The 24,396-nt window shown below is 43.8% G+C and overlaps 1 protein-coding gene across 13 annotated transcripts in view; it reads left to right on the top strand.

Moving 5' to 3' along the window:
* FAM13A (family with sequence similarity 13 member A) overlaps positions 1–24,396 on the top strand; it is a 142,539-nt gene that overhangs the window by 58,045 nt on the left and 60,098 nt on the right. For 11 of the 13 annotated variants that reach the window (XM_075030465.1, XM_075030482.1, XM_075030493.1 and 8 more), the window contains one exon: positions 7,602–7,774. In XM_075030465.1, coding sequence (XP_074886566.1) covers positions 7,602–7,774 — 173 coding nt within the window. Of the gene's footprint in view, positions 1–7,601; positions 7,775–10,354; positions 10,404–22,302; positions 22,415–24,396 lie in introns of those variants that run through there. The other 2 variants (XM_075030541.1, XM_075030532.1) reach the window with 2 other exon arrangements.

Genomic DNA, 24,396 nt, shown 5'->3' with positions numbered 1-24,396 from the left:
CTGAATGACTTGAAGGGCTTTGCTGTCTCAGCAGGAATTTCCACCTGATTTTCTGGGACAACTTAGGATGACGTAAACCCTCCAGCAAAAGTCTGCATCGCCAAGCAAGGCCTGGTATAATTCACTGCCATTGTCGTTACTGTTAAGTAAATTTGGTACAGAGCTTACAGCTCTGTGTATGTGTGATTAGAAATCCCATTGAAATAGTTGGTGTTTTAAATGGAGTGAACACAATACATTTGTTTCAAGAGGTATCAGTAGCCAAATACCAAGCTTTGGTAACTTCAGCATTCCCTGGTTATTTGACTGGACAGAACTGGTTGAATCAGGTTGGTTAGCTGTCAGGCAAGAGGTACATCTGGTTAATGGTCTCCCTTTTTCAGTCATTCGTGAAGCAGAGGTAATGCTGATGAGTGGCTAGATTGACATGTAAGGTTTGTGCTGATGGCTAGCCAAATTGAGACTAGAGTGAGAAAGAAAACATTCTAAATTTCCCTGCATCACTCAGCCACACCTAGGTTTTTGCAAAGAAACTGTTCTATTATGTAGAATATTTGTATTGATATACACAAGTTGGAAGCTGAAAGAGCCCTAGGCTGACAAAATATGAAGCCCTTCAAAAGGTAATATGGACCTCTTTGTTTTGGTGGACAACTCTGAGTACCATTTGTTTATTAAGGAAGTTTCTGAGTGAGGTTTCTGTCTTGTCTGGAAAAGTACTATGTTCATGCAGTATTAAATAAAAGAATGTGCTGTATATGTTTTAAATACCTCCTTTTTTTTTGATGATCACCTTATGGAAACATCTTTATCATTCTTTGAATTACGACATTTAAATATAAACTCACAGCTAGCTTCTTCCAAAAGTTCTGCATTTAGACTTCATAATTACTTACTCAAATGAGTTCGAATTGCCCTAATTATTTGCGTGTTCATGCATAGCTTGGGATATTAAAGTTTTTCCTCTTCCTCCTTAAGAAGATGAGTGAGGTACTCAGAAAAGCAGGATGACCTGTGCTTTACTCCATGTTGATGCATATGCACAGAGCTCTCCAAACTCATCTTGGTGTGGAGCAGTTCTTGTTCTTCAAGAACAGAGAAAGATTAGAGTCACCATACCACATCAGATCTTTAGAGTATATGGCATATTTATCTTTGATCTTTGAACCCAGGAACTTCTGACACCTCACAGGGAGATGAAACATCTCTGTGATGCATCCAGTCAGTTATGAAGAAACTTGGCAGTGGTATGTGTGGGTTGATGCCACCTTGACTGGTCAGCTTGTGCCTCTAGGGGAAAGGTTTTCTTGAACTTTCTTCAACACCCATCATGATGTATGTTTATACTGGTCATAAAACTGACTAGTCTCTGTTAAAACTGCAAACAGAGTTCCTTGCATCTGAACTTTCTGAGACAGCAAAACTTGAAAGCCAAATGCAGGATGTATGGTGTAATAATTCCTTGTAGTTGTCTGCTCTTTGGTGTTTTGGTTATCCTTTATTGAGATGGTCCCTTTGATGGTCAGTAGCATCTGGTACTATTTTACTTGTATTTAACTGAGAATGAAGATGTATTTTAAATTACAGAATAGCAGACTTTGGCATAGCCCATGTTTTCAGCAGCCACAGCCTGTAACAGCCCATAACATATCTGGCTCAGGCTGAATCTGATCTTTGTCAAACGTGGTTTGAGGTTAAGCTTCACCAGATAAAAAACTTTCAGAAGACAAATATCAAATTATTTGCTCTTCAACCAAAGCATCTCTATTCTTTGGGGTTGTCTTTGGATGTATTGGTGTTGTCTTCCAAAATGAAGCTTTTTATGTATTTACAAAGATTTTTAGATTGGCAGACTGTATCGGTTAGATTTCACCTGGGACAAAATGCTCCTTTGACATATGCCACACCACATTAGGTGTCTCAGTATGCAGCAATTCATATGTTCAGTTCATTTGCTAGATAGGTGAGAATATCAAGGGGGAAATTAAAAAACCACAGAGTAGTTGAGGTTGAAGGGACCTCTGAGGGTCGTCTGGTCCAACACCCTGCTCAAGCAGGATTACCTAGAGCCAGTTGCACAGGACCATGTCCAGACAGCTTTTGTATATTTCCATTCATGGAGACTCCAAAACCTCCCTGGGCAGCCTGTGTCAGTGCTCAGTCACCCTCACAGGGAAAAAGTGTTTCCTGATGTTCAGAGGGAACCTCCTGTATTTCAGTTTGTGCCTATTGCCTCCTGTCCTGTCACTGGGCACCACTGAAAAGAGCCTGGCTCTATCTTCTTTACACTCTCCCTTCAGGTATTTGTACACTTTGATAAGATCCCTCCTGAGCCTTCTCTTCTCCAGGCTGAACAGTCCCAGCTCTCAGCCTTTCTTCATGCACCAGTCCCCCAGTCATCTTTGTGGCCCCTCATTGGACTCTCTCCAATATGTCCATGTCTGTCTTGTACAACACTGGGGAGCCCAGAACTGGTCCCAGCGCTCCAGGTGTGGCCTCATCAGTGCTGAGTAGAGGGGAAGGATCACCTCCCTTGACTTGCTGGCAACACTCCTCCTAATGCAGCACAGGACACCATTGGCCTTCTTTGCAGCAAGGGCACATTGCTGGCTGATGGTCAACTTGTTGTCCATCAGGACTCCCAGGTCCTTCTCTGCCAAGTTGCTTTCTAGCTGGGTAGCCCCCAGCATGTGGTGGTTGTTCCTCCCCTGGTACAGGAGTTTGCACTTCCCCTTGTTGAACTGCATGAGGTTCAGCCCATTTCTCCAGTTTGGGCAGCATGACCCTCTGGCATGTCAGTCCCTCCTCCCAGTTTTGTGTCACCTGCAGACTTGCTGATGGTACACTCTGCCCCATCATCCAGATCATTGAGGCTAGTTACTTGCCTCCAACTGGACTTCATAACAGTGATCAAAGAGATAAGCAATGAAGTCAGGTTAACATCTGCTTGATGATTGTTGTTAAATCTGAAGGAAAAAAAAAACAACTAAAAGTGGCTTAAACCAAATGTGAAGGGCTGTGAGCTAAAACACAAAGCATGATACTGTTTCTAAAAGTCTTCTTGACATAAGCAAAACAGCTGCTGGACAAGATGGTATTTTAATGAACAGGCAGTGGCTTGCTTTTCTGTTTGTTAATATTTATAAGAACATTATGAGCTGAACAACTGCCTTGTAGTTAAGGGTAGTCCTTACCTGGGGAATGGTGGGATTCTTCCACTCATGACCTTTATAAACCTCACTTGAATCTTTGTTATTCAGTGGATTGCCTGCTCTTGAGGCAAAATGAAAATGGAGGTGTGCTGCATAGGTAACTACAAACCTCCAATACTTGGTACAGGGTGTAACAGGATACAGCCTGTAGACATGTATTGACAACATGCAACAAATTTCCATAGGGGCTGTTTTTTTGTTTCCTTTTAAACTAATGCTTGAACTTCTCACAGACTTCTTGTGTGCCTTTGTAATAGCCCTCCCGGGGGTTGCACTGGCTATCCTCCACATCCCCCAGGGGGTAAGGTTGCACATTAGGCTGATCACAAGAAGGGGTGTGTTGGAGAAAATTAGAATATCCTTTATAAAGCGTTCTCTTTTTTTTTCTTCTTCTCTTTTCTATCATTTAACAGCTAAATACACTTGTCTTTCTAGTATCATCTTGATAATAAGTAACAAGGTATTGTCCTCACTTTGTATGGTATTGTTCTCTTAAAACGTCATTGCATGAAATGTATGCATGTGCATGAACAAAGAAATCTGCCAAAAAATTTTCTCTTGAGAGCTCCACCACCCAAAAAGCATTTAAGCTGCCCCTGTCCATAGTTCTTTAACCTGCTTTGTGAGGAATTCAAATTACAGAAGTCCTTGTCTACCCACAGGCACATCTTCATCTCAGTGGCATCCCAGTGAAGTGCTGCTGTTACGATAGTTGTGCAGGTGGCTTTTTCACAGGGTCACTAAAAACTGTAGAATTCAATAGTGAGCATTGTTCCTTCCTATTGTTAATAAAAATTAAAGACACATTAATGAAAATTTTTATTTAACGTATAATACATATGAGTTCAAGGAATACTTTTTTTCTATGTATTTTTATACTGATGCAGCTGAAAGCACAGAAAGAAAGTAAATGTAAGTTTAATTCAGATACAAGTTGCCATTACTTGTAGACTATATTGTTAAAGAAATAACGACAATGCTATGATGCTGTTTTCCAAAGCTATCAAAATACTAGCTTATAGATCATCTGGAACAGAGCATGGAGAACACTGGTTCCTTCCACTTCTTAAGGATTTTGAAGTGCCCTAAAAATGCAGTGGTAATCCTAAATTTGAATCTGATCTTCCAAACAGAATTTTCCTGCAGAGCTTGTATGTGATTGGCATGCCTTTTGTTGGAAGTGCCTGCATCCAAATGATCTTTTACTGTCAGAAAATGAGAAGAATTGAAGACTGTACCAAAACTTTTTTTTTTTTTTCATGTTAGAGCACCAGAATAATAAAGAGTGTTTTTATAGAATTCTCCAATATAAGGAGCTTCTGTGAATCAGGGTAAAGTTCATGAACAGCTTGCACAGAGGGAATCTGATACATGCTGTTCAGCAGATGTTGCCTGTTCCCTAGCGCTTGTTGTAGGTAAGGCAGATTCTAGAAATGCAGTACCAGGTAGCAAAATTATTTAGCTTTGTTAATTGCATTCTTAAAATCAGGATGCACAAGGTATGGTTTGGGTGGAAAGGTTGGCTTCCTGCTGTTTTCCAGGCTTCGATCACTGCTGGCATATGTGGTACATCATAGAAGTTGCCCGTTTTGCTTCCACCCACATGTGCTTCTGTAAAGTACTAACAGGACAGCGTAGGAACTGTTTTAGTTTAGAGGTTTGTGCATATGTGTAGTCACCATTTCTTGTTACTCTGGTGCAGAGCTTTTCTGGTGTGCATGGCATCAGCTTTAGCAGGTGGTGGTGAAGTAGCATCAAAAGGCCACGGTGAGAGATGTCCCTGTGCAGGCACAACAGACAACGGTCACCTTCAGATGCAGAAAAGCTAAATCAGTGACTGCAAATTTTCAGTGGGGAAGAAAGGCTTAACAGCCATTCCAGCAGAATTCAGTGCGTTGGTGCCTCCAGATCCCAGGCCTTACTGCCTCCCATTGTGATTCCCTCCTGTAATGCTGCCGATGTGTAGCTCCCTGCCTCCCCTCCTCCCCACAACATGGTCTTCCCCTTTTAAATCACAGCACCACTGCCATTTTGTAGCAGCTGAGAGCCACAGCCTGGTGTCCACGTGCTGTGTGCCCAGTTCCCATGGTGTCAACAGCCAGTGACCAGTGCAGGCAGTGGGCTAACAGGGCATTGCTGGAAGCCAGCAGTGGTCCAAAGGTGAGATCTTGACTCCAGGAAAAATGCCCTTTGATGTCAGCAAAGGCAGGATCTCCACGAGATTGTGCAGTCCAGAGGCTGAAACTGGGAAGATCTCTCAGTGTATTTCTCTGGTTTCCCTTTGCCTCTGATACATGTATTATTTTTCAGTTTATTCTCTTCAGAGCTCAGTAAGAAGCAGCTTTCTGTCCCATGAAACTTTTCAACACACACAAAGCATTAGAAAACAACTATGAGCTAAACGAAGCATTATGAAACAGAGGTAAACCCAAGAATTTTACAAAAAATCTTAAGGTAAGCCAGGTATGAAAAGCATTCAGGAGTGATGCAGAAAGTCTGACTTACTGTCCAGCAGATTTGTAGAAACTATAGCAAGCAGCAGAATTAATAAAGAAATGGATAATTAGAGTCATTAGGAGGCACCAGCATTACTTTAAAGAGAAAATTGTCACAGAGGAGCCAGTGAGCATGTGGATAGGTATAGTCAATGTAGTGCACTTGAATTTTCAAAAGGTTTTGATAGGATTATCAAAGGTTTTTAAAGAAGCAAAGATGCCTTGTGATTAGAAGGAAACACTTTTTATGGATTAATAATTAGAAAGCAATAAAAATACATGGTTGGTTTATCAGTGGAGAGAGGTTTCCTGTGAAGTCCCTCAAGGATCTTTGTTGGAATCTGTGCTATTCATCACTTCAATAATGACCCAGAAAGAGACTGAATGTGCTGATAATAGAGAATTATTCAAGGTAGGAAAAACTAAAAGCTAGCTACAGGGACTTACAGAAGGCTCCTAATTTACTTGGCATTGAGTAAAAATATGATTGGTTGAATTTCTATCATTATATGCTAACTAATGTCCACAAAACCCCACAAATTATATAAATGTGTATACTGATGAGCTCCAAATTAGCTATTGTTTTCAGAGAAGAGATCTTGATACTGCAGAAACATCACAAAGCTGTCAGCTCGCTAAGCAATCTTGAAAGCAAATAAAAAGTTGGATTTTGATAAGAAGCCACCACTAAATCTGCCTATATACATAATGCTGCCTGCAGTTCTGGCTGCATTTCACCAAGGACTTGGTAGAAGGTGAAAAGGTGTAGAGAAAAGCAGCAAAAAGGATCAAACGCATCAGAATGACTTCTGTAAAACGAGAGACTATATAAATGGAGATTTTTCTGTCTGATTAGAGACTACTACTGGAGTAGTATAAAGTCAAGAATGGTATGGGAAAGGTGGGTAAGGAACAATTATTTGCAAAGTCTCATAATTCAAAAACAAAGGAAAGATTATCTGTCACCATATCTAAAATAGAAGTACTTTTTTTTCTATTTTAATCAATGTGTAACAATGTTGTGAAACTCCCAGCCATAGAATCTTGCAAAAGCTAAGGATAGAAGTGAACACAAGAGAAAACTGAACGTAATCACAAAGGTTAGGTTCAATGTTTGCTGTTAAACACAGTGAACCAGGTGCAACCTCCAAGTCAAAAAAAAAGCCCTAAACAGACTGCCAAAAGCTGGGGTAGTGCATGAGAGGCAGACCTCCAAACTTGCTCTCCTTCTCCCCTAAGTATCCTTTATCTTCCGCTGATACTGGACACCTGTCTGATGCAGCACTGTCTCTAATGTTCTGTACGCTTCTGCTGAAGGATCAGAGCAAGAGCCCTGGCCTTCCTGTAGATGGGCTCAGTGATGCTTGGAAACTTTGTCTTGGATTTAGGGAGCCCAGCTTCCAACCTTGTGTCCTGGCTGCCTTGGCAAAGAATGCCAGTCCAGAACGTTCATGGCCTGAGAAATTTCCTTCCAGCAGACGTATTGACATCAATTGCTATTAAAAATGATGGGATGGGGGTTGAGAAAAGGTGTATAATTGCTTTTACCATCTGTTTCTCCAGTTGTCTCAAGAAGCAAATTCAATGGGAAGGTTTTTATTCTGTCTTCTCTGACACAGAAAATAACTTTCTGTTTATTTTACTTACCTTCCTTTTTTTAATTTCACTCTTGCCCCTGTTCTTTCAATACACACACCTTTATTTTTCCTTCAGTAGTCTTTATCAAGCAGAATGTTTGATTCATATGTATTTTATATTATTATTTTGCACCTTGTCATATTCTTTACTGTTTGTACATTGGTACAGAATGTCTTTCTGTTACAGATTATCTGAAAAGGCTGCTCTGCCCTTTCTTCCTTTCACATTTCATTTTTATCTCTCTTTGCTTCTGTAGATGACAAAGCCCACAATGGAAGGATCCAGCCAAACATGCTTAGTGCCACAAGCAGGCCTGTCAGATGGAATACCTCACGTCAGCCTCCAATTAACAGACGGCGGCTCATGTTGGAAGGAGATGGATCTAACAGATGAAATCTCCTTCATTAACAGTGATGCATTTTTCTCCAGGTTAGTACTCCTTTTTTGTCTTTGTTTGTTTGTTCTGTACCTGCAACTCCAGCTCTGAGCATTTTGAACACTTTTTTTTTCCATTGATGCTTACAGAGTCAGTATGCTGGGGTGTAAGGCAAATTAATGTGCGTATCCCCATTGAAGCCACACATTCCAACAGGTTCCTTACAAAGCCAGCTGTGTGCTTTAGTTTGCCTTTCCAATATAAATTTTCCAGCATATGAAGGTGGCCTGTTTGGTGAAGGAGTGGAGATGGACAGGACTGATCAAAGATCAGGCACTAGAAATTACACCAAGCACAAGATGCAACTGAAATGTAAGGTGTCTCCTCTGAGCAATTAAGCGCATTTGATCCGCCCAGTTTAAGTCTTAAGAGACAGCTGACTTTATTCCCATTCTCAATCCAAAAAGGAAGGGGCTTTTGAGGGGTTTTATCTTTCTGGCAGGAATGGTGATAGTACTAGTATTGTTCAGACAAGACAGAGAATAAAAGAGTATCTATAGAGTATCTATAAGAGTATCTATCTGAATTTATCAGTAAGAGTCTGTCTGTCTAGAACATCTATAAGAGTATCTATCAAAAGGAGTATCTTAAGTTTTGATTGCTGGCACTTTGTCAATGAGTTGAACAGGTAATGGGCAATTTGGTATCTTGTAAAGTCCTTACCTGAATGTCAGACTGAACCAGTATCTTTTCATTGTTCTTGGGATATTAAATTGAGTCTGTCATTCCCTTTCTTCTTGTGTCTAGTGCAGCACACGAAGGATTCAAGTTACTGTGGGAAATTGCTGTATGCTACTGAAATATGGGGTTGGCCTAATGTGGGAAATAGTGCTATTTACATGTCATGAAACACAACACTGCAGTGTCTCTGCATACCAGTGCAGAACACAAAGCAGAGGCAGTGCTGCCAGACACGTAACTGAGTGACTTCACTATGTAAGCAGGAGATGGGTGCTATTCTCAGCACTAGCACAGACAGACAGCGCTCAGCTTATGAGACAAATTAGCGAATTATGCACTAACACCAGATTTTGATTCATAATAATGGTTGGACGAGTTAGGAAATTGTGTACTAACGCCAGATTTTGAATCATAATGATGGTGGTAAAGCATATACGTCAAATCCGGTTTCTAGCCCTTCCCTTGCAGGCATACATGCTCTTTAACTTCTAGCTGTGTCAGCTGTGTGTTTTACTGTCCCCAAGTCTGCTCCAAAAACTCCTGCAGCCAGAAGACATCAGATTCATTTACATGTCTTCATTAATCCAGCTCCTTTTGACTGAAATGAGTTAGGAAACGATTACTGAAGCAGGTCAGCTGGCAAAACTGAGAAGGCAATACAGTTCTACCAGCTAGACAGGGCCAAGCAGGTGAGGCTGGGTCAGAAGTTATGGCCTCTTGCATTGGTATGCTAGAGCTTGGCAGAGAGTGTGCCCCTGTCTGTACTCCACTACGTCTTGCAAGGTGTAAAGGGAAGTCAGATGCTTGAGAATTGAAACAAGGGACTGCTGAGTCTCATGTCTGGGAAGGTATGTGACTGACGTACTTCATGAGGTGCCCCAAAAAATTGTGATTCTTTTAGGAGAACGTTCCCCAAAAGATGTAATTATTTGTTGTAGGAATTCATACTTTCCCATCAATATGTAATTCCTGGGAAGAGTACTCTTGAAGTATGGGACAGTTGGGCCAATACTGGCACAATACATTAAGCACCAAATGAAATGTGTTTGTAATTAGGCAGAAGCCTAATCTCCATGCTCAGGCCTTGAGATGAAAGATGTCTGCATCTCTAATTTTATCTTGGAAATTAATAAACTGTAGAAATGAATTCTCTTGTAATCCTATTTTGTTCAAGAATGCCCTAATTTTCTGTCCTGTATCACACTTCTGTACATATTTACCTAATTGGGTTGAGTATCTGCACTGCTGTTAGCTTCCAGTACTTTTCTGTCAGTGATCTACTGCTGCTGCTGAAGGAGGAGTAGGTAGTGTTTTCTACCCAGCTCCAGGATGGCAGGTTGTTGGGCAAGATGGGATGGAGAGGAGGCCCTGGACCACCCCTAAGAGGAAGAGGGGAGAGAGGTCTCCGGCAGACCTAACACACTTGGGGGACAGCTGTCTGTGCAACAGTCAGACATCCTGATTCCCTGGCATTAATGTAGTGCTCTGATATATCATGAGTGGTTTTAAACATGCTTTTGGCAGCCTTGTGTCACTCCTGTGTAATACAAACTCACAGTGCAGTATTACCTGCTATTATCTCAGTGCAAGACTACGTTAGGAGTTTTCAGCTTTTTCAGCAGAAGGACTCTGGCATCTGACCTAGACTATAAAGTGCTTTGCAAACACACTGCTGTTGTTGTTGAGGGGTTCTGTGTCACAACGTACTAACAGTTCTTAAATAAATGTTATCATTAATTATATTTAATTATCAGATACGTTTTAGTGAAATGACTGTATCTGCTCAGCTATCATATGATCTTTGTTAGAAAAGAATAAAGGTTGTTCTTGGCAGTGATAATCATTTGCTGTTTCATGAAAACACCTGTGGTTTGTTCCCTTTCCATGCTCAGATACCATGATATGGATGGATTAGAAGAGGATGAAGGGCTACACAGAAAGGTAGATACAGAACTTCACCTTTAGCAGGCTCACAAGTGTAACGTGGAAGAAATAACCACACACACTAAGCCTGTAAGCTCCTCCCTGCCTCCCCCCCCAGCAAGGACTGTAATCTTTAATAAATTTTCTATCAGTTTCATTTGAGACTAGAGCAGAGGTCTTCAGGGAAAAAAATGAGAGACTTCTGGTTGATAAGTAATTTTTGATACTATTTAAAATACCTCTCAGTATGCGTCTTCATACAGTTGACCTTAAAATGAAGATCTGTGTATTAAGTAGCAGCTACAGTTGTGACTGTGTCTTCTAGAATGGATTACCATTTTTTAAAAAATTAAAAGACATGTTATGCCTCTTTACAGGTACGATACTCCTAATCACAGGATTTTTTTGAAGGCGCTGCTGTCATTTGAAATATGTGAAACATCAGTTGCAGTCAAAACATATTGCAGAGCATAAAATCTGTATCACCTTCTGTTCACAACTGTTATCTTAAGAAAGTGGTATTTGTAAAGTTGATATGTTCTTTTTTCTGACCAAAATAGGTGGATTAACTATATGTACCCATAATCCCCACTAGCACATAATGTATGTGTTCTTTTGAAAATTGCCTCATTATTATAACAGTGTGCCAAGGGCAAACTGCTAATTATGCAGTAGCAGAAAAACATACCTGTAATGCAGTCTTCAAGTAAATCCCAAAACAGTGGAGATGGAAAGAAAGGAAGGGGCAGGAGAGAAGAGACTGGTCCTCTGAAAGAAGGATGAAAGTCTGCAGGCAATATGCAGCCTGTTACATATTTCTGTGAGGCTTACCTCATTTTTGCAAGAGCTTCAGAGCAGGGCAGCCAAACTTCCGGACCCTGGGAAGCACACACTTACTTTATCTTTACCTGGTGAGAGCTACAAGACCCACACTGTGACCTCGGGAGCCAGGGGGAGGCAGCAGCTTTGGGACAAGGGTGTAGGCAGGAGAGAACGGGGCTCCCTGGGGCCTTACCAGGCCCTCAGTGAGAGGGGGCTAGGGTGGGCTTGCAGCTCGGTGAAGCTCAGAGTCCGTGTTTGGGTCCCTCTTTCTTTCTGGCATCTACCAGGAAAAAGTCTGCTCAAAGCTCTGGTTCAGAAGGGTCATGCATAACTGCAGTAGGAACTGGAGTGATTTTGGATGTGCCTAGAGGTGCTAAAACTTAAGTGCCTCAAATAACAGATTCAAATGGATTTTACTTGAGGGATAGGATATATTAAGATATAAGTGGATACAAAGGTAGGAGGGCCTCTTGCAAACAATGTTCTTACCTTTCATGCTAAACTTCATATACAAGCAGAGAAAAGGGATAGCCTTCAGGCAGAAGGGAAAATGCTTCCTGCAGCCAAAATGTGAGACGGGATTGTTGATGATGAGCAGAAATGTCTTTCCTGTGCTGGCTCAGAGGCACATGCTGTCTGCAGACTTTTGTTGTCACCATCCTGGATCCTTTGCCCAGGAAAGGATGCTGAAATAGGCTTTGTTGTTGTATATGGCTCTTCTAGCACTTGCTGGAGCTGCATTTCTTTGCAGTCCTGGTAATGTTTTGAAGGAGGATCCCTCCGTTGGAGGGCACCCTGCTGTTTGCAGTGCTGTTAGGCTCTGTGCGTGTTCCCTAGGTGGAAATATCAGTCAAAGGAGTGCAACCGGGTACCCTTCCTTGCTAGTAGTGGTTAGGTGCTGGGGAATGGGTGCATGTACGGCAGCCAAACTTTGTGAAAAACATTGTGTGGTTCCTGAGAGCCCAAGCTTAGAGCAACTGCAGCAGTTGTTCAGTAAGCAAGCTGCCTTCTCCAGTACTTTCTAGCCATGTCTTTGTGTGCCAAAGATCATAAATTCCTGTTTGTGGCTGCAGTCACAGCTGCAATGAGATTTGCCAGCACAGATACCCCATGCTGGCTTTGTAACATGTGCATGTTCTTAAAGAGAAGGTTTGTTTATATCACCCTTTTGTTCACAAAGATCCTTATATCTGGCCTATGTCCTGCAAATAGAGGGATCACGTGCTGTAGTATCCTCCCTAAAATACGGGGTGAGTTAATGTATCCTGCTGCACCCTCTTCTTAATGATACTGCATGTTCTTGCTGTTAATTGTTGAGGTATGAAACCATATGTATTTGTACACTGAGAAGTTTGTGCTTACTATAAACACTTTCTCTATTTATTGGCTTTCCTTTTAGCAGCTGCGGTTTAAAACCAAGGCAAGCCAAAACTTACCATTATTCTCTGGCACGTGATAAGAACTTGGGTGCCTGTTGTTGCCAGAACAAATCAAACAGGGGACTGGTGTTGTTTGCTTAGCTGACTATTTTTGTTTAGGTTTGGGGTTTTTTTGTTTTTGAAGTCTGTCATGCCAGTACATTCAGTCCCGATCCAAAGTAATAATTTGCCTTATCACTCAGGAGCCTTGCTGCCAGGTTTACATAAGGGATTGCAGCCAGGCAGCCGGCAGGGCTGCCCTCCAACAGCCGTGGATTCTTCGAGAAAACTGCTCAGGAAAGGAGCAAAGGTCTGTAATAAGGTCGATGGGGAGGTGGTGAGGGCGGTTGCCTTCTGCATCATTTGGCAGCAGCCTCTCTGGTGGGCCCTGCTCTGAGCCCTCAGAGAGGACTTTTTGTGTAAGGTATTGTTGCTGTTTGTCACTTTGTCTCTTTAGGTTGTGTTGAGTTAGTTTTTCCAAGCTGACTCATTTAACTTTGAGAGTACATTTGTCTCCACCCTCCTATGCAATCAATTCCCTTCTTTCTTGCATTGTGAGATGCTGGCAGTAGGAACTGCCTTACATAATGAGTTGTTAAGAAAAGCATTCAGTTTTCTAAAAACACAGCCACAAAGACATGTGATTTATGTATCTCTCCAAGGTAGGTGACTGTGAATGGCAAGTCAGGGTGTGGTCTCAGCTCTTCCTGGGTTCTTCTCCTCTTTCTGTAGCCAAGATGTAATGACAGTCACAGAAACATGTAATTATGTAGATTTTTTCCATGCAAGTCACCTGGGTGGATTTCAGTTCACTTTTCCAAGCATTTGCCCTGTCTCTTCCACCCTGCACAGGTTACTCCTTTAGATTAGGCTTTGTCCATTACACTATTCTAACTTTCCTGTTTACCTCTAGCCATCTTATCTTTGCCTCTCTATGCAAGATTTACCTAGTGACAAATTATGGCTTGTGGGATGGAGAACATTTTAAATCTGATGCCCTGACCTGTGCCACGGAAGTGGAGGTTCATCTTGGAAGCAACAAGAATCATAAATGAAACAAAGATCTGACGACTGTTAGATGTAGAAAGCAGCACTTTAATGCCATAACGTGCATATAGAAGCGGAAGTTCTTCTTTCAGTCCATGAGCCAAGTATATTAGCGTTTCCTGGGACAGCATCCAGCAGCCTTAGAAACCAGAAAGGGCCTACAGTAAGTTCACAGCAATTGAGTAACAAAGCTGAAAAAACTGACTCCCTTTCTGTATCTTGGGCCCTCTCAGCTAGAAGGATTCCTTATTTTGTCATCTTGTTCATGGTTTTTTGTATATGCTTTTGCTGTGAGGAGAAAGTCCCTTCATCTCATGAGGCTGGTGGCTTTCTGATACCAACTGGGTCAGATAATAGTTTTTGCTGTAGGAAAAAAGGTGCAAACATCTGTGACAATTTTGAAGTCATTTTCAAACAAAAGGATCGTTGACCTCTTATGGGAGAACACACAGTGGATAATAAGGAGTTTAAGCCAGCCTTGGAAATCTTTGTGCTTTTAATAGTTGTGTTTACGAAAACCAAGACACCCATCACTAACCTGCCTTACTAGCAACTAGGGAAGAGGCAGAGCCTCTGCACTATGACTTGACTTACTTTACTGCAGTATGTGGGTAGTTCCCTCTCCTGTAGCTTCCTTAGCCTGTCTCCTCAAGTGCCTAGTGCATTGTTCAGCTGAGGAGGTTCAGCATAGCGTGCCTTGTTTCCGATAGCTTTGCAGAGCAAGCAGTTTTCTACCACCTGAAGCGGTGAGGTACTCCTTCCTGAGTGGCTTCCCAGAGGGGACCTGGGCCTGCATCCTGCAGGCAGTCCACAGGAAGATCAGCGGGCAGAGGTCACCAAATTCTCAGCCAGGCTTGTTTGCTGCTGCAATTTCCCAGTTCATCTGAAAGAACTGTGCATTTGGACGTTGTGTTCAGCACGTTGCGGTGTAGGCTGGATGGAGTTCAGCTGTGACTTCCCATGACCCCCATATATATTTTTAATCAAAGTGGTCAGCTGGCTGTCTAATAAGAAAAGGCTGGGGGTGACAGGGCAGGGTTGTCACTCACTGCTCTTGTCACTTTGCTTGCATCTGTTTGTCTATGAGCTGTTTCAGTGTCGTAAAATCTTCCTCTTTCATGGTCAGTGGCCATGAGAGATTTCCTCTCATTTTATCTGTTGTGAGGAATGTGATCTCAAGCTGACTGCTTATCTACAAATTGCACTTTCTCACATTGGCTCAGTGCCTTCCTCCTGGCCTGAGAGGGTTGCAGTTAGGAAGTGTGAAGATAGTTCCATTTTGTATCAAAGCTTTCCTTTTCATTCTGCACCTGCTGCAAGAAGTGTATTTGCACTAGGGATGACTGCAAAGAGAAGCCACTAGGTAACTGCAAAGAAATAAAGGCCGCTTGGATGTTAATGACTTCCAGTCATTAAGGCTTTGACAGGACTCCTGGAAACAAGAGATTCGACCACCAATTCCTCAGGCCCTTTCACAGTCTCCAAGCTTTCTGCATTCAGAAAGTTTGAGTCATGTAGGGAGGGATTAATATCTAGTAAAATAACATTTTTATTTTCCTGCATTATGGTTAGGAACCACCTAACCACCATGAAATGATTACTCTCTTGGGAGCACTGCTAACAGTTTACCATGTTTTATAAAATTTATAGATGTTTCCTTCAAAAAAAACCCACCCCGAAACTCCAGAAAGTGTCAAATTGCAGAAGAATCAAGTGACCACCATTCTGAGAGGGCTACTGAGCATCACAGAAAATAAGTTTCTCTCTAAACTCTCATTAGCTTTTGCTGGATTTATGCCCCTTGGGTAACAAAACTTGGATTTTTCCCAGAACTGTGGGACCTTTCTCTTGTTGTTCTGAATGTTCCTGATAACTAAAGGTAGACTTATGCTGAACTTTTGTTTCCCTTCAGTATCCACTTACTTGTGCCACTCCTAACATTGCTCAGACGGGCCTGCAGCAGGATAGGAGCCTGTTTCCACAGCCTGGACGCATACAGAGTGGTTAGACTCAAAGCTGATGTTGCAAATGAGGGGCACAGCAGTGAGCTGCGCTGATTGAGCCCGGCATCATTGTATCTGGCTGCACATAAACAATAATTTGTGTTTCTTGATGTACACACATCTGGGTGCAAGAAAAAGCCCTGGGACTGGCCTGAGAGGGCTTGCAGTCAGGTTTTAATAAATCTGGTCAGAGTTGCCTTTTAGTCAGGATCTCCCTTAGCCAGGATCTCCCTTGCTTCCATAGCAGATGCATCTTCCAGCTCTAGGCAGAGAGATGGATTTCTTCTCACCAAGCTCACTCTTCCCTTAGTGCCTCCCAGCTGGAGTCAGTCTCTCCCTCCAAGCCACCTCTCTCGGGAGCTAGGCTGGCCGCTGGGGCACTTGTGCAAAGGCAGTACTCCTTTCAGTCACGGCATTAGCTGAAGAAGAGGAGCTATTTCTAGAGGGTTTTTCTGGACTGTAACTCTGCCAGACTGCCTCCCTTGCCAACACAGACGGCAGTTTATCTTTCAGTGGAGTAAAAAGACGCGTGCACCAGATATGAATGGTGTGGCCCGTTTTGCTGAGCCCCTTCTGATATGGTTGTTATTTTTGCAAGGCTAAGGGTGAACTACAAGCATTTCACTTGAAGATGGTTTAGAAAGCAGGAAACATGGTGGGTGCAGAGGCATGGAGTTCAGAGGATAGTAATTTTGTAGAGGATTGGAAGGTTGTTTTTGGAAGGTGGGAAAGTGTGAAACCAGTGACATTTTTGGTAAGGGATATAAATAACGCAGGGACTACCAAGGGCTCATTTAAAAATTTTTGTAATCTTTTTGCTGACAAATGAATGCTTCAGTGTTTTCTATGGCAAACATTTTTATTGGTCTGCAACAGCTGAATTTTTAAAGGGTCTTTGTGCAGACTGTTTTATAAAAATATAAAAATAACGATTTAGAGGACTGCGAGAAATTTCATTAGACATTAATATTTAGGAATTTCATTAGATAAGCAGAACTTTGGGAAAAGCCTGCTTTGAAAATAACTTGTACCCATCCGGACTCCTGCTTGTTTGCTTGCTCTCCCATGCTCTGGCACTTGAACTAACTGGTGCAAATGAAGAACCTAGTGACCTGTTGCACAGCATGCTTTACCCTGTTCCCACAGCAGCTTAGCTGGCACAACCATTCATTACTTGATGCTTTCCCAGAAAACACTTTAGGAACCTACTCCCAATCCTCCCCCTTCTCCAGGAGGGAGGCCAAGAAATAATTTCTGGGCTATCCCATGGGGCGAGAGTCCTTTGGAACAAGTTAAAGCGGCTGACAAGCGGGCGTGGCAGTGCTTGCAAAGGACACTGCTGCTTAATGAAGAGCAGCCACAGCAGCTAATCCAGGTCTCCTGGGAGCTTGGGGTGTCCCTCTCGATGGGAACCGTGCTTGCATGCTTATCTGTTGGCTGAGGTCCAGAAGTCTGAGAACCTGAAGCTCCGAGAAGCTTTCAGCTTGATGTTTACTTTTCTCCTGTCCCAGCAAGTTTAAGGAACAATTCTGGAAAATGTTTCCACCTTAATAGATTTTAACTAGCTTTGTTTAAAAGGTAATTTGGCCTCCAAGTTGCAGGAAGGAACAGAAGCGCTACAGTGCAAAAAAACCAGTATATTCCCCACGGATATGGCAACAATACTTGTATTTCTATGCCAGTGCAAAAAACAAAAGGGGTAAAATGAAGTCAACTGAGAGCAACCTGCTTCTCTTTTGGACAAGAGGAGTATTAGTTAAGAAAATGAGTAAGAGAATTCTGCAAATTACATCTGGGCAGTTTATCTAAGACTTGGTGTTCCTAAACAGAGGCAACTGTAAGCTTTAAGAATGTTAAAAATTCACCATCATCTTTGATGAATTGTGTCAGTAGTTAGGTATCCTCACCACTTAAAAATGTCTCCTTTCTAGTCATAATTTGTCTGTGTTTGACCCCAGCCATTGAATCTTGTTCAGCTTGTGAATACTAGGACAAATATTAATGTTCCTGCATGCATGGGCTGTTTTCTTTGAAAAGCGCTAAACGTGTGGGGTTTAGTTCTTGCGTTCCCTTCATGGGTTGTTTCTAAGCTCTCTTCAATTTTTCACAATTTGCTTGAGAATGGGACTTCCTGAACTGATCAGAGCCTTCTATAGCAACCACCCCAGTAGGAAACACAAACATAATACACCTTTTCCACGCAATATCCATGTTGATGCCTCTGAGGACGGTGTTAATTTCTTTAGCCACACAGTCACTCAGGGCTTATATAGAAGTGCTGATCTGGTGTGACGCTGTATCCCCCAGTAGCACCCATCATCCTGCATATAGTTCCCAGATTTTACTCTCATATGGCTGTACTGAAACTTCTAGTGCTGGCTTGCACACAGCATACAAAAAGAACCATCGATATTGTTTTACATTTCCTTTCAGATCATTGATAAAAGCATTAAGTGATACAGGGCTGAGTACCAGCCTTCGAAAGTCACTGTAGGTGCTTGCCCCCTTTCTGAGGATTCCCTTTTTACTAAATTACATTTTTGACATATTACTCGCTCTTTCTTCCTGTTTGTACTCTTTTGGACAGGGCCTATTTAATTGTCTGTCTGCTTTGTTTGGATGTGAAGGGCTAGTTTCCAAATATGGTTTCTATTTACACGTGACTTGCTTATTTCATGTGTGCACACAGATCTTCTGGCCTGTGGGAGATTTTGCAGGGTAATTATCATTTAAAATTGCAGATATTTATATGCACAGATACTCTGAAGAGAAAAATGCATATATCAATGCATGTATGTGTACATAAATAATGGCATTTTAAATTTTGTATTGGCGGTATTTTGAAAAGTACATTCTTTAATTTTCAGTCTGATGATATCTTTGCTTTGCATTTCATGTTTCTGGCAGGGGGAAATTATTGTGTAACTTAGTAAACACTGTGGGAATACATTGATAGTATTGAGCAGGACTCCAGCATCTTAAAAACCCTCAGATTTTATCAGACCAGGCAAGATCTTTCTTTTTCTTTTTTTAAAAAATAGTATCTGAATTGTGTATGACAGTGCAGTGAGGCAAGGGATAACTGCTTTTCAGGAGGCAGACACGGCCACATCCTCACAAAATCCATTATCTAGATCACTTGTATCTCGTATCCTCTGGTGCTGTTCACAGATCCTCTTCTCTGTTGCTTTATACACTGAGAAAATTACTTGGTGTGCAGCTAAGTATGAAAAGGAAAGAAAGAGGAGAAAGCACTTCTGTAATGATGATTGACAGGAGACTTCCTTTCCAAACCTGTGTTCATTCTTTAAATGTCGATGGTGGTGGAGAAAAGTGATTATTCATATTTAGTTCCAGACAGTGTCTTTTTTCCTTTGTTGAATCTCAGTAAGAAATTTGCAAATCAAATAGTTTGAACCCAGGTGTTGCCTTGGCATAGGTGCTGAAGTGTGGTGGTATGTGTTGGTATTTTAGGGGGTTTTATAATTTTTATTGTTATTTGCCATCTATTCTCCTGAGGTATTCGCAATACACTAAGAAGCATAGTCAGTGGAGGGGATGCTGTTCCTGTCCTGAGAGAGGGTTTTTTTCCCCCCATCCTCCGTAGTATGTTTGGTGGTACCATAAATAGCCACTGTGGTGCATTGTTGCTGCCAGCAGATGAGTTTGGCCTTTCTGAGCAATAGGAATGAAAGAATTGTATGAAACTTGCAGAAGAGGTTTTGTTTTCTATGTTTAACATGGGAGAACAAATTCAACAGGCACAAACAAATCCAAAACAAAATGTTGTATAATCCCAGGTTTTGTATGTGATAACCCAGCTTGAATTATGCAAGTTTAAAAGGGCGTTAAGAGGGCAGGGGGAGGGTAGGAATTCCTGCCTCTGTCAAGTAGCAAGTTGGCTTTAACGTAAACATCTGTGAGAAGGAAGTGGAATTGTTTGGAGATAAGACTGCAGTTTTCTGGCAGCTTCTGTCTGCCTACTTTGTGCCACAAATATATTGCTTGTGGTCTGTACCCATGAACAGGGGAGATGAAGAATTAAGGAGCTGTGTGGTCATTTAGCAGGATGAGAGATTCAAAGGGCCCATTGAGATGATGCAAACTGAAGTAAGGTGACATGCACCAAGGAAGGAGAGGAAAAAACTGATACCCCATTGAGGGGACTCCAAAAGAAGAGAACAGAAACAGAAGGTGGATCTAAAGGTGCTGAAGGCACAGGGAGCCCTGGGCAGCTTTAATATTCTCCCAAGGCATCTGGTTGATTTTAGCATGATGCCATGAACTAACCTTCTTCACCAATGCTAATTCATAAATCAATCTTTCTGGTTATTACAGCATCTCTTTTTGTTAGTGAATTCTCTGTTAAGGATCTTAGTACTTTTAAGCTCATTTATATGGGCAAGTCCCATGGAAGTTAAAACAAAATAGCTAGGGTATAAATTCAGAGTACAGCAGCTATTTGAGTTATTCCACTTCCGTTTATTCAGCAAGCTGCCCTGGAGAACCCTGACTCCTTCCCTATGTAGATGGGTCCTTAGTTAAATGTGGAAAATTAATTTTTTTTAATTGGCATCCTGATGGCAACACTCAGTTTATAGAAGTGTAATAAACTATGAATAATAATTGTGTGTGTGTAAAAAAAGGCTGGCCAGGAAGAGGCAATTTGATTTATTGTCAAATTGTGAAACAGTACAAGGTGCTTTTGTTCTATACTGAAGCATTTTTATGTATCACAGTAAAATCTTTCTCTCGTGGCTTTAGTTGCTTAAGAGCCCATACGGTGCATTTAATTTCACAGAAGTCATCAAGATACTCATTTAATTGTCACAGATAAGAGCAGCCCACATCCGTGATGGCAGAGTGTTTTATCAGCATTGCTGACTTTCCTAAAAAGGCGCACTGTGCTGTGCCTGGCGTGACTGTGGCGCAGCAGAACAGGCTTGTGCTGAGGCAATGGGCAGAAGCATTACTAATGCACTTCTTCCAGTCAGCCTGCTGACAGGAGCAAATATTAAACAGTTCAGCGTACTGAAGCGGAGCCACTTCTCAGCTGACCTCTGCGTCTCTACTCCATGCCACCGCTTTCTGAGGCTGCAGCTGCCCACTGCTCTTATTTTTGACAGAAAACACCCCTGCCTCCTGTTGAGAAAGGTCAGGATCTGTGAGGCATCCCTTTGAAATGTCCGATACCCTTCTGCTAACCTGTGAGCGTCTGCTGCTTCTCCAGAAAGCTGATGTGGCTCGTGTTTAATTCGCATGACCTACATCTGCATGGAAGTCTTAAACGTACAGGTACTAAGCTCTTGCCACAGCTTTCTCCCAAACCAGTGCTAGTCCTCACTATGGTTGAAGGTGATGGTGCTTTTAATATTGACTTGAATTTTTGAAGACTGGCTGTCTGGCTGTGCCAGAATTAGCCATTAGGCTTTTACCACCTAAAATGTTGAAAGGATCCATTCCCTTATGCCCCTTCATCAGTTTGAGATTGTCCCCTTCTCCGTGGCATAAAGTGTGCAATGTGGTAACGTTGTTCACAGGTAGTGCAGCAGCAGAAGTCTTTCTGTCCAATGTCGGGGGAGGTTGAAGGCAATTCATTAGGCATTCTGGGCAGAGGAGGCGCAAAGGTGAAAAATGAAACTTTGGGTACGCTCCTTCAGCAGCCATCAAACGTTTCAGTGCAAGAACTTCTTAGGGGTTTTGCACTGTTCATTTTCCAAGGCTGCTATGTCCTGGAAAGTGGCACATCCGTTGTGTGGGGTTCTTTTGTTACCACTCTTCCCAGCCCTGAATTTCCACCAAATAAAATGGTGTGATTCCTTCTGTCAGAGCAGTATTTGGTCAGGAGCCGCAGCTGGAGAAGCAGGAGTCCTTGAGGGTGGACCGCTGGGAACACCAGTAAAAATAAGTTCAGCTTCTGCAACACTTACCTCTTCATTTCAAACGTTAGGGCAAGAGTTCTCGTATGCTCCTCTTTGCTGTGTGACCAAATCGGTTGGCCAACTACGGCACGAACCCTCTGAACCTCAGTAGTACCTACTGCAACGCAAAGGGGTGGTAAGTTCGAAGGCCCGGCTGTGCCAGCCCCTATAGACACGTATGTATAGCGAAAGCATGCAGCTTGCGGAGGGGGAGTAGCTCGGCGGTGGCATCGCAGAGCTTCGGGCGGGTTAGGTGCGTGCCCAGTGCCCTGCCCGTGGGCATCCCGCCCGCCGCAGCCGTGGGGAGGGACGTTGTGGGTGACTACATCGCAGCCTGGGTGACACTTAGGAAGAATGGGGCGGGCGGGTTACAGCTACTAAAAAAGGGATACAAAAGACCTCGTGGGGTGTTTTTGTTAAAAGGTATCCTGTAGTAATTAGCCTCCGCTTATGGCGTTTCTTGCAGGTCCAGGACTAACTGGACATCGTAAACCTCTTTTGGTTAACCTCTCTCTGCCAAGGCCGGGGCGGGGGAGGGGGGGTTGACAGGGGCCGTGGGGGGTGTCCCTTGCTCCCCGGCGGCAGCGAGAGGGGGCCGGGCCGGGGCCCGGGGCGGGTCGCCGTCAGCCGCCAACCCGGGGCTGGCGGCCCCTTCGCCCCTCCCCGGGGCCGAGCCGCGCCGCCGGCTCCCCGCGGCGAGGCGCTGGTAGCGCTGCAGGCGCGGCGAGGCCAGGGCGGCGGAGAGGCGAGGAGAGGCGAGGCAGGGCGGGCGGCGGCCCCATGGCCAGCATGGCTTGCGAAGTCATGCCCTTGCAGAGGTACGTGCCCGACCGGGGCAGCCCCCGGCCCAAAACGCTGCGCGGGCAGGCGGGGCTTGTGCCGGGCTGCCCGGCCCCGGGGCACGGGGGGAGCCGGGACTCCGGCCCTGCCGGGAAGGGCAGCTCCGCTCCGCTCCGGGCCGGCTGCCCGGGCGCCGGGGCAGTGTGACAAGTCGACTGATTTATTAACGGGGCTTCGGGGGTGGGGGAGATCTCTGGCTTCCTCCCGCGGTGGGGGGGGGTCGACGTAGTGCCCCGAAATCCCCGCAGCCCTCTCCTTGCGGGGAGCCTGCCGCGGAGTGAAAGCGGCTCGGCGGTGTATAGGGTTTTAGGTGCCATCCCCTCCCGGCGAGCGGTGGGGCTCTGACGGCTCCCTGTGCCCGAGCGACCCTCTCCCTCCCGCCGCTTCACTGCAGCAGGGGCTGTAATGCGGTAAGGGAGCCCAGCCGAGCCCGGCCGGGCTTCCCCTAGCACACCCCACGTATAGCTGTCTGCTTACACGCCCAGCATGGTCTGCCTTTGCAGCAGCATGGGCGAGAGGTTTAGTTTTCGGAGGAAAAGGGTTGTTTTGTTTCCAGGGTGTCGAGACACACCTGCCTTCAGCACCAGCTGTGAGTGCGTACCTGTGCTGGCATGTGCTCCTGCCGCGGTACGGCAGTCAGGCTTCTGAAATGGCAGGGCACAGACCCGCTGGAGGGGGGCTGGGGGGGAGCAGAGTGTACACAGTCCTTTTACTGAGTCATTAATATTTATTTTTTATTTTTTGATTGCTCATTCGGTTCTCAAAATTAAGCAGTCCATACCTCCTGTAGCCATATTCAAACAGGCTGAATATCAATCTTTATGTAATCTACAAAACAGTAAATAAGTAATTTTTGCATGCCATTTCAGCACTGTGGTGGTGCTGTTTACTTGGACACAATAAAATAGTAACTGAAATTGCTGCCCAAACCGTTACTGTCTTGATAAAGCAGGGGGTCCTCTGCAGATAGATGTGGAGGAAGTCTCTTGCAGTAATGCAGTCGCAGGGTTCCATGTTGATGACTGCAGAGAAACAGAAATGTGGTTTGAACATCTTAAAGAAGTAGTCATAGTGCATTCCTATTTGAAGGACCCGTCTCACATAGTATTTTTAACCTTTTTGTGTTCCCGAGGATCTGACTGTCATAGCGGTCAGAACAAGTGGTTGTTGTGCTCCTGACTGTTCACCCCAGGGGAAAATAGGTTTCACAGGGTAGCTCTAATCAGACTCTGTTTTTTGTTGTTGCAAGGATTAACACTCGATCAGTTAGAAATGCACTCCACACCTTAAAAGTGAAGATTTTTCTTCAAACTCCCATTAAGTCTTGAGCTTGGTACAGAACTGTTTGAGCTTTGCAGTTAAAAAAAATTATTCATAAAATTCTGGCTTCTTTTTCATGTCCTTGATCTATGTTTAGGTTGTGTATACTATACTTTTAGCACCTGATTTTCTTTGGACCTAGGGGCAGACAAGCACAGACTCCCGGATCCCTTTACAGTGGCATTCTCCAGGTTGCATCTATATTTTCCTGTTCTTCCCCTTGGAACATTGTCTCCTCCCTTCTTAGAGCAGAGTTTTGCTGCGGAAGAGGGTCTTGCTGGCTTTGAGCATTTTTTGTCAGCTTCAGGAAAGGCGATGCCTGGTAGTGGTTGGTACTAGCGCAGGTAGCAGTATGCTTGTGGTTCCTGTGAGGTGGACAGGCTGATGATGCTGTTCCAGCTGGGGCATGGACAACTCAGAGCATGATTCCTCTTGCTGGGTCTAAAGCAAACTAGCGTCAACCTCCAGGTGCTGTGGCTTGGGGCACTTCCTAAGCTGAGAGCATCTGTCTTCCCCTCTCAAGAAAGGGGGCAGCGGCTGAAATCCCTCCTGCCCTTCTCCTGCAGGTGCCCCGCTCTGTGCTGGCTTTGGGCCACACGCTGGCTGTGCTGCGCCGGCCAGGGGAAGCCTCCTGTGCTGA

Source organism: Buteo buteo, chromosome 1 (assembly GCF_964188355.1).
Source record: "Buteo buteo chromosome 1, bButBut1.hap1.1, whole genome shotgun sequence".
In the NCBI taxonomy this organism is placed as follows: Eukaryota; Metazoa; Chordata; class Aves; order Accipitriformes; family Accipitridae; genus Buteo; species Buteo buteo.
This window is presented reverse-complemented; position numbering and strand designations above follow the sequence as displayed.